This window comes from Penaeus vannamei, chromosome 6, assembly GCF_042767895.1.
Source record: "Penaeus vannamei isolate JL-2024 chromosome 6, ASM4276789v1, whole genome shotgun sequence".
Classification (NCBI taxonomy): domain Eukaryota; kingdom Metazoa; phylum Arthropoda; class Malacostraca; order Decapoda; family Penaeidae; genus Penaeus; species Penaeus vannamei.
The window spans coordinates 3,014,418-3,024,417 of NC_091554.1; the positions used below are offsets into that span (position 1 = coordinate 3,014,418).

Sequence of the window (10,000 nt, forward strand, 5' to 3'; positions counted from 1 at the left end):
TTTGGCCTTTCGACACATCAGCTGATCGAAAGACTAGAGAGAGGAGGGACCACGTGTGTCAAAAGTTTACGGTCGATAAGCTGAGGAGTCACAGTCTTTACACTTCTTTCTTTCTTTCTTTCTTTCTTTAAAATTTTTCATATTTTGTGCAGTATGATGGTTCTTTCTTTCTTTTTGTGAACATGTTCTTACATTTTGTGAGGTATGATGCTCAACAACTGGTTTGAAGCAGACAGCAAAATATTATAAGATTATAGAAAAGCGGATATGAAATACAGAGAGAGAGAGAGAGAGAGAGAGAGAGAGAGAGAAAGAGAGAGAGAGAGAGAGAGAGAGAGAGAGAGAGAGAGAGAGAGCGAGAGAGAGACAGACAGACAGACAGACAGACAGACAGAGACAGACAGACAGACAGACAGACAGAGAGAGATAAACAGAAATTATATAGCTAGATATTACTGAGAAAAGGGATGTATTTACACATCGTTCCAAACACACATATAAATATGCAGGTAGAGACAGAGGTAAAGATATAGACACAGACAGACATAGACACAGATATACAAACAGAGACAGAAAGAAAGGTACCGCCATCGTCGTAGAGCCACCAGACGTCAATGGTCCCCTGGGGCTGCTTGCGCGTGAACCGGAGCATGGAGTCCACCACCTGCGGCGCCACGACCTCGCCGCTCGGACCTTTGTACGTGGGATTCTTCTTCTTCTTGGCGAGCTTCAGGACGCCAAGGATGGTGTCCGAAGGGAGCCTCTCCTCAGCGGGCGACGAAGGGTAACTGGGCACCGAAGTGAGGTGGCCGGAGGTGGCAGCTGGGGAGGCAAGGAGGACCTTCGTCAGGAGTTTTTTGTCGGTCGTGGAATCGACTGCTTCTCTCGGGGCAGTCATGGGCACGGGAGTTTACAGGATTTGATTTCAAAGGAGTGTTTGTGAGTTTATGTTCATGTACCACAAGAAGGGATATTTCTCGTATATATTTCTGTATCAACAAGGGATCAAAATTGAATTAAATTAAAGTGTGTGTGTGTGTGTGTGTGAGAGAGAGAGAGAGAGAGAGAGTTTGTGTTTATGTGTGTGTGTGAGTTTGTGTTTGTGTGTGTGTAAGTGAGTTTGTGTTTGTGTTTAAGTTTGAGTGTGTGTGTGAGTTTGTGTTTGTGTATGTGTTTGTATTTATGTGTGTCTGTATTTATGTATGTGTGAGTAAGTGTTAGTGTTTACATACAAAAATATATAATCATAACATGAAAAAAGGAGGTCAGCGATCACAATTTCTCTACGAAAACATTTCCAAATCAAAATAACTAGTAAACGCTAATCTCAATTAATGCCAACGGAAGCAGAGAGAGACCCGTACGATTCAACTGCAAACTCGACAGCTAATGAACGCGCATACAGGGCATCCAGAGGAGCAACTTAAACGCAAAAAAAAAGGGAGGAAAAAAGTAATAAATGATAAAGAAATCCACACACAGAGAGACACCCGACGACACTGGATAGGCGTGCTACTTTATCATACCTCTAGAATAAGGACAGACTACGCAAGACCTACGGATATTGGGAGAGCGCATGATAATATCTATCCTATAAAAAAAAAAAAAAAAAAAAAAAAAAAAAAAAAAAAAACTTTTGGCAGGCTATATCTATTTTTTATCTATTTCTTCTTATCCAGCGCTTGAACTGGTCATGCGATATCATGCATTCTGGGGGATCTGGACTTGCAAGTGGATGTTGCCCAATTGACTTTACCTTGAGTTAATTTTTGCAACCCGTGAGTTAGGGTTTTCGCAAGAGCTGGAAGAGACATTGCGACCGGTTACACAGAGGAAGGAAAAGAATTGGCTCATTAATTCTATAAAACCGAAAGAGAAACACGAAAGTTGAGAAATACCTTATGGAGAAACAAAAAAAAAAAAAAAAAAAACCCTACACACAGACAAATTAATTTTGAAAAAAATACAAAACTTAGCATTTATTTATGGTCTATCACATCTACAAGAAAATGGCCCGAAGGGATATTCAGAATTCAGATAAAAAAAAAAACTGTGATGATGCCTTAAGCGAATTTTAGCCATATAGCAGCATACGTTTCATAACTAACACAAATGACAGTGACAATAATAATAATAACAATAATAATAATAATAATAATAATAACAATAATAGTAATCATGATAACAATAATAATAATAATAATGAATTATAAAAATAATCACAATAACAATAATAATAATCATAATAATAATAACAGTAATAATAATAATAATAATAATAATAATAATAATAATAATAATAATAATAATAATTATAATAATAATAACAATTATAATAATAATAATAAAAAAAATAATAATAATAACAATAATAACAATAATAATAATAATAATAATAATAATAATAATAATAATAATAATAATAATAATAATAATAACAATAACAATAACCATCTTAATACTAATAGTAATGCTAATACTAATAACAATAATGACAATGATAATGACAGTTCACAGGAACGGTGATAGTAAGATAATGACTATAATAATGATATTGATAAAGATAACAATAATAATAACAAGAACAGTAATAATAACAATGATGATAATAGAAAATACAAATAGTGATAATAATGATTATTGTTATTGTTATCATCATTATTGCAATTGCTATTATTATTATCATCATGATAATAATAATAGTAATTGCAATAATGATGATAACAATAATAGTAACAATTGCAATAATAATGAAAACAAAAGTAATGATAATAATATCAATAATGATAATGAAAATACTACTACTGATAATACTGAAATAATGATATTAAAATGATAATGATAATAGTAATAATGATGAAAATAGTGATGATGATAATAATAATAACAATAATAATTATAATGATAATAATAATGATAATCATAATGGTAACCATAGTAGTAATAATAGTGATAGTAATGACAAGGATGATAATAGCAATGATAATGCTACTACTAAAATGTTATTGATAATAATAATAATAATAATAATAATAATGAGAAGAAAATGTGAATAAGAATAATATTAATAGTAATAATAATGATAGCAAATATAAGTATACTAATACTAATACTAATACTAATAATAAAAATAGTAATGATAATAATAATAATAATAATAATAATAATAATAATAATAATAACAATAATGGCAATAATTATAATGATAAAGACAATTATTATTATCATTATTATTACTATCATTATCACTCTCATTATAATGATAACAATAGTAATAATAATAATGAAAACAGTGATAATAAAAACAATGATAATTATTATAACAAAACAATACTAATAACAATAAGTGCAACACCAGCAATAACAATCAAAACACCAACAAGAAGGACAGCACTCTCGACCCAGGACAGAGAAGGGGCGAAGGCATCCTCCAGGACTCACAAGGACTAATCTGCGACTCCTTCTCGTGCAGGTGGGTGGGGTGGAGGCTGACCTCCCCTCCTTCGGGATGCTGGGGCGCGGAGGTCGAAGGGGCGGCGTTGGAGGCGGCGGGATAGGTGGTCGAGGCAGCGAGGCTCTTCTCCTCCTCCTCGGTCACCTCCGTCAGGTTGGAGTAGTCGAGGCCGCCGTCCACCCGCAGGATCCCGACGGCGAGGTGCAGGTCGAAGGCGTAGCTGAGGGAGAATCAGAAAAAAAATGAACCGTATTCATGTTGATAAATGTAGAAAGGTATGAATGAGAACGAATATCTTCACGATGTATTTGACCGGTTACGAATACATCTTCGTCAGAAATACACGTTTCTGACGAAGATATATTCGAAACCGGTCAAGATATTCGTTCTCACTCATACCTTTCCACACGAGAATCAGAAAGCTGAACATCTTAGAGTATCTATTAAGAGGAAATTGAAATGTTGACCCACCGACTGCAGTTGGAGAACAGACAATATATCGAGTACTTCGAATTATATCATCCTTCAAGATCACCTCTCCCTGGAGCTCATGGAGCTTATAAACAATCAAAATGTAATTGTTGTGACTATCATGATAAGCTTTCATCCTGTGAAATCTAAGACCAAAACAACTATTTTATTATTAGCCTACGGGGCCTGCTGGTCAATATAAACCAATCGGAAACCACGGGTCAGCTTAATTCAGATTAATTCTGTAATATTGAGACAAAATATAAAACCTATCGATAGCTACAGATGGATATTCTCCTCCAGGAACACCATCCTACGGCGCTTACTGAATAGTCTTGAAGTAGCTCTGAAGTTCCTCCTGGGGACACGTCTGCCAGTTGGCCTTGTAGCCCATGAGGACGGTGTTCGGCCGCAGCTTCCCGAGGCCGACGTTACACATGAGGTTCCTCGCCGCCTGCTCGTGGGAGGGGCCGTCGGCCAGGGTGTAGAACGCCCGGATCTTCCCGCGGACCAGCCACTTCGTCGCCTCCGTCGTCATGCGGGCGCGGACGCGGTGGGGCTGTTGCTCCTGCGGGAGATTCGGGAGGATAGTTGTGCTTTGTGCGAATTGGGTAAACAAACCGTAATTGTTGAAGACGGTACAAGAGAAAACTTAAAAATCGCCTACAGAGTCCTGTCAAAATAATCATTATTCTCATCTCTGTCTCGCTAGAAATACAGGAACCACATCAAGACAAAAAGTAAATAGAGACAAACGCCACCACCAATCAGAAATTACCTTGAGGCAGTGTCCGGCGACGAGCAAAGACATGTTTTTGGTGATGGAATTGGCGAAGTGCAGGAGAGGAGGCCTGGCCGACGGCGCTCCACAGAGCACCAGAATCTGAGGTCGGTAGGTCTTCACGTGCTCCTCCACTTGGCCCAGGGAAGCCACGGAGTTCAGGGCGAGCGTGTACGTCTGCGCCTGCGTCGACGATCCCCAGTTCACTTCTGCGTGAGCGGGAGAATGGGAGGTCCTAGTTAGTACATTTATTCGGGATTGAGAGGAAAAGAAATTGCAGTGTAAGAAAGAAATTGTGCTATTAGTAGTACGAAAAATTTGCCAAAGAGGGTTTCTGAAAACAGTGGAATGCAATAACTCAGATATATAATATAAAAAATTAGAAAGGAGCTCATAACCAGACACAGAAACCTAAATGATTCTAAAAGATTCCCACAAACCGATCACCCCCTCCACCACAACCTCCCCTCTTCACCAACCGAAAAAAAAACACAAAACAAAGAATTCCTCAAACCACCGCAAAGAAAACGCACCAACACTGACCTGGTTTCCTGTGCGCCACAACGAGATAAAGAATGATGATGATGGCCACAGTGAGCAGCCCCGTCCACCACTGGATCAGGAACATGATGGCCGTGCACATGACGCCCCCCAGCAGACTCAGCCACAGGTTGTAGTACTGACGGAGACGAAACACAATCATTAAAGCTCAGGTCACACTAAAATTCTCTCTCTTGGGATCCCTAGACAGTCCCTTCTTGAGATGTAATACTGACGGAGACAAAACAAAATCCTTAAAGCTCAGGTCACACTAGTCTCCTCTCTCTTAGGATCCCTAAACAGCCTCACCAAAGTCTGGTAATACTGACGGAGACAAAACAAAATCCTTAAATCTCGGGTCACACTAATCTTCTCTGTCCTGGGATCCCTAAACAGCTTCGCCGAAGTCTGGTAATACTGACGGAGACAAAACAGAATCCTTAAAGCTCAGGTCACACTAGTCTTCTCTCTTGGGATCCCTAAACAGCCTCACCAAAGTCTGGTAATACTGACGGAGACAAAACAGAATCCTTAAATCTCAGGTCACACTAGTCTCCTCTCTCTTGGGATCCCTAAACAGCCTCACCAAAGTCTGGTAATACTGACGGAGACAAAATAAAATCCTTAAAGCTCAGGTCACACTAGCCTTCTCCGTCCTGGGATCCCTAAACAGCTTCGCCGAAGTCTGGTCAGCTACGGCTTTTGATTGGTCAGCTGTCTTCGGCGAGGCTGTCTTGGGATCCCACGATAGAGAAGACTAGTGTGACCCCGGGAAGAGTGAGAGAATTCAAGAAGAAAAAAAAACACAAAAAACTCAAGCAGTAAAATAAAGATTTCATGAAGTATAACTAAGACTAGTGTGACCCCGGGAAGAGTTAGAGAATTCAAGAAGGAAAAAAAACGTAAACAAACTCAAGAAGTAAAATAAAGATTTCATGAAGTATAATTAAATCAACACGATCTCTATTTCATTTAATTACACATAGATCGAAATGAACGCCACACAGTCAAGAATATACACAAGTACACTAGTTAAAATTATATGAACCTGAGTCACCCTCACATCACCCAGCAATCATTATAAACGCGACCCCACCCGGATTTTAGTGAACAATAAGCCACCCCAGAAACACGGACATGAAAACGTGATTAATAACCGCGGTAAAGAAAGAGAAAGAGAAAGAAGGAAAGGAAAAAAATGAAGCATTAAACTCGGTGCAGCCTGTACTGATTTTCTGTAATTTAATGAAGTATAATATCTTGGAATATAAGCTTATAATTCTATGAATATAGGTTCTGCAGAATGCTATGCATATATAATCCTAAAGTACACTCTATAAGGAAACACACACAGACACACACACACACACACACACACACACACACACACACACACACACACACACACACACACACACACACACACACACACACACACACACACACACACATATATACATATATATATATATATATATATATATATATATATATATATATATATATATATATATATATATATATATATATATATATATCATCTACAAGAAACCGATTTGTATAATGTAATAATATAATCCTCTTCCGAAACCGCCTTTCCATCAGTCACTCCCTTCGCGTTGCTTGTCGAGGCTGACCTTGAACGTAGGCCGCCACCCCGGAATGCGCTGCAGGGAGGCGTGGAAGGTGGAGAAGTTGATGAGGGCGTAGGCGGCCAGGAAGAAGTTGGTGATGATGGGCGCGATGGCGTCCAGACGGGCTGTGGAAGGGGGCGAAGGGAGGGCGTGAGTGGCGACGTGCGTAAAATATTCTTTGTTTATATATATATTTTTTTTTACTTATTTTTCTATCTATTTATTCGTTTGTTTGATTACTTATCTTATTTTATCTATTTCTATTTATTTCTTATTTATTTATCTTCATTGTCATTATCTTTTTTTCCTAAATTGAGCTCTAGTTAAGGAAACTAGAGCTATTTTGTTTCGTAAAACTGGTTCTTATTTTAGCGTAAAAAGATGCCATGCATAAGCCATTCAGCTTTCACTAGTTGGCCCTTTGATTAACGTAACAAAATCATGCACGAGTTTTGTTATTTCGCGAAATCTATCCTCAGTTTAGCGGAAAGAAATGACATTTATAAGTACTCTTGTTTCCATAACTTGACCCGTTTTTAGCGACGGAAAGTAGCATGCAAGGGTTAATATCATTAGTTTATAGGAACAAAATACCATGCACGAGTTATATTTCGCTAAAAGGACCCGTATTTTAGCGGAACAAAATACCACGCACTTTTTATTTTCTTTGATATTTAGATTAAGCCGCTGATTGCTCGCGTAACAGATTTAGGTCCAGATTTAGTAAACAATTAGTCTTCAAGTAATTTCTAAATGAACTCTAATGCGTCCAGTCCATTAGCCTTGAACGCTTCTTGTGTGTAATGGCCGGAGTGATTTGTGTCTGTCGAATCCTTATTCATTTTGATGGATTCACTCGATTTTCACGCAGGACTAGTCAGGTTTAATCTATGTTTATTATCGTTTATTGTTATGTATGCACACATACACACACACACACACACATACACATACACACACATGTGTGTGTGTGTGTGTGTGCAGATAGACATATATATATATATATATATATATATATATATATATATATATATGTATATATATATGTATATATATATATATATATATTCATATATATATATATATATATATATATATATATATTTATTCATATATATATATATATATATTCATATATATATGTATATATATATATATATATATATATATATATATATATATATATATAAATATATATATATATATATATTTATATATGTATATATGTATATATATATATTTATTTATTTATTTATGTGTATATATATTCCGTTGTTTCTAAATGGCATAAACACAGACGAGTGCCAATCAATAAGTCAACCGCTGCAGAAGCCGTATACTTGATGATATCGCCTCGACGTCCCTCCGTCATAGAATAATCGTGTGCCATCTTTATGCCGTGACAACACAACGCCCTTCTTCCCACACTCTCCTCCCATCGCCTTTACAACATGGCCTGGCATCAACACCGCCTTAAAAGGCCAAATCTCCATGGGGTCCCACCATCCTATCGCCAAACACCTTATCATGGTGTTGATAAGCCGTCTACTCCTCTCCCCCCTCTCTCCCTCTCTTTCTCCCTCTCTTTCTATCTCTCCCTCTCTCTCCTCTCCCCCCTCTCTCCCTCTCTCCTTCTCTCCCCCCTCTCTCCCTCTCTTTCTCCCTTTCTCCCTCTCCCCCCTCTCTCCTTCTCCCCCCCCTCTCTTTCTATCTCTCTCCCCTCTCCCCCCTCTCTCCCTCTCTTTCTATCTCTCCCCTCTCTATCCCCCTCTCTCCTCCTCTCCCCCCTCTCCCCCCTCTCTCCTCTCTCCCCCCTCTCTCCCTCTCCCCCCTCTCTCCCTCTCTCTCCTTCTCTCCCCCCTCTCTCCCCCTCCTCCTCTCCCTCTCTCTCCCTCCCCCCGCATCACGTGACACACTCACCGATGAGGGTGAAGACGAGGACGATGAAGAAGGTGAGCACGTAGCCCCTGTACGGTTCGTCGTTCTTGCCGTAGCCTCGGGCGAAGAACTCGATGTACGGGTAGAGTTTGTCCTTGCAGAGAGCCTGTCGGAGAGAGAGAGAGAGAGAAAGGGCGTGAGTGGGCGTGTGTGGGCGTCCTCGAGAGAGAGAGAGAAAGGGCGTGAGTGGGCGTCCTCAACCTGGCTGAGATGTGCTGAGGGTAATGTTTAAAACTCTAAAGAAAAAAGGTGTTTGGATAGTTTTTTGGGCATCGTGGTTGATAGTTGATTGAAGTTTGTGGCACTGTGGTTGGCACAAGTATGGATTAAATAGAAATGAATATTTTAACGCGTTTGTCTCAAAATAGACTCAAACCATGTTCTTTTGTTCGGAAATTATTCATAAACTAATAAAAAATATATATGGTTTTCTGGGTTGATCCAAACCATACAAAGACATTTTAAAAATATATATTTGATCGCGTTTGCCTTCAAATCTATTTCTACCATATCCTTCTGTTTGCAAACCATAAATAGATATAAATAGATATTTCTCTAAATAAATAAATAATAAATAGATATAAATAGATAAACCATAAATAGATATGTTTGCAAACCATAAATATAATGCAAAATTGTAATTATCACACCCATATCAGGAAAAATATGAAACGAAAGCAGCACAAACAAATGAGGTCACACGCGATCCTCACTCCGCTGTAACAAAAACCTAAAAGAAGTTAAAAAAAAAGAAACTAATAAAAAAAAAGTAAAAGAAACTAAATGAAGCTTCTCGCGTGAGTCGAAACGTGTAATTCGAGCCTCAGTCCATCATTCTTTGCGGCCTCTGCCATCTCTCACACGGACTGGCCTAATTTTCCTGCCAACACCACGCGACCCGCTGCCTGAGACCTGCCCTGACGCGGGGGGTTTCCCTGCCAACACCGTGGGACTTCCTCATCATGATTTAAGAACTGCCCTGACGCGGGGGATTTCCCTGCCAACACCATGGGACTCCCTTATCATGAATGAAGAACTGCCCTGACACGGGGGATTTCCCTGCCAACACTAAGGGATCTTATTACCCTAAGGATTGCCCTAAGAACTACTTTGTCATGTGCCATTTTTCCTGCCAACGCCAAGGGACTAACAACTGCCCTGACACGTGTTATTTTCCAGCCA

The 10,000-nt window shown here is 38.9% G+C and overlaps 1 protein-coding gene across 1 annotated transcript in view; it reads right to left on the reverse strand.

The window, feature by feature from the left end:
- The window catches only part of LOC113808742 (bumetanide-sensitive sodium-(potassium)-chloride cotransporter-like), a 19,668-nt gene that overhangs the window by 5,185 nt on the left and 4,483 nt on the right, over positions 1-10,000 (reverse strand). Inside the window, exons 4-10 of the mRNA XM_070122559.1 lie at positions 8,801-8,924; positions 6,884-7,005; positions 5,250-5,385; positions 4,704-4,915; positions 4,252-4,493; positions 3,442-3,674; positions 586-822 (exon numbers count right to left, since the gene is read on the reverse strand). Coding sequence (XP_069978660.1) covers positions 586-822; positions 3,442-3,674; positions 4,252-4,493; positions 4,704-4,915; positions 5,250-5,385; positions 6,884-7,005; positions 8,801-8,924 — 1,306 coding nt within the window. The remainder of the gene's footprint in view (positions 1-585; positions 823-3,441; positions 3,675-4,251; positions 4,494-4,703; positions 4,916-5,249; positions 5,386-6,883; positions 7,006-8,800; positions 8,925-10,000) is intronic.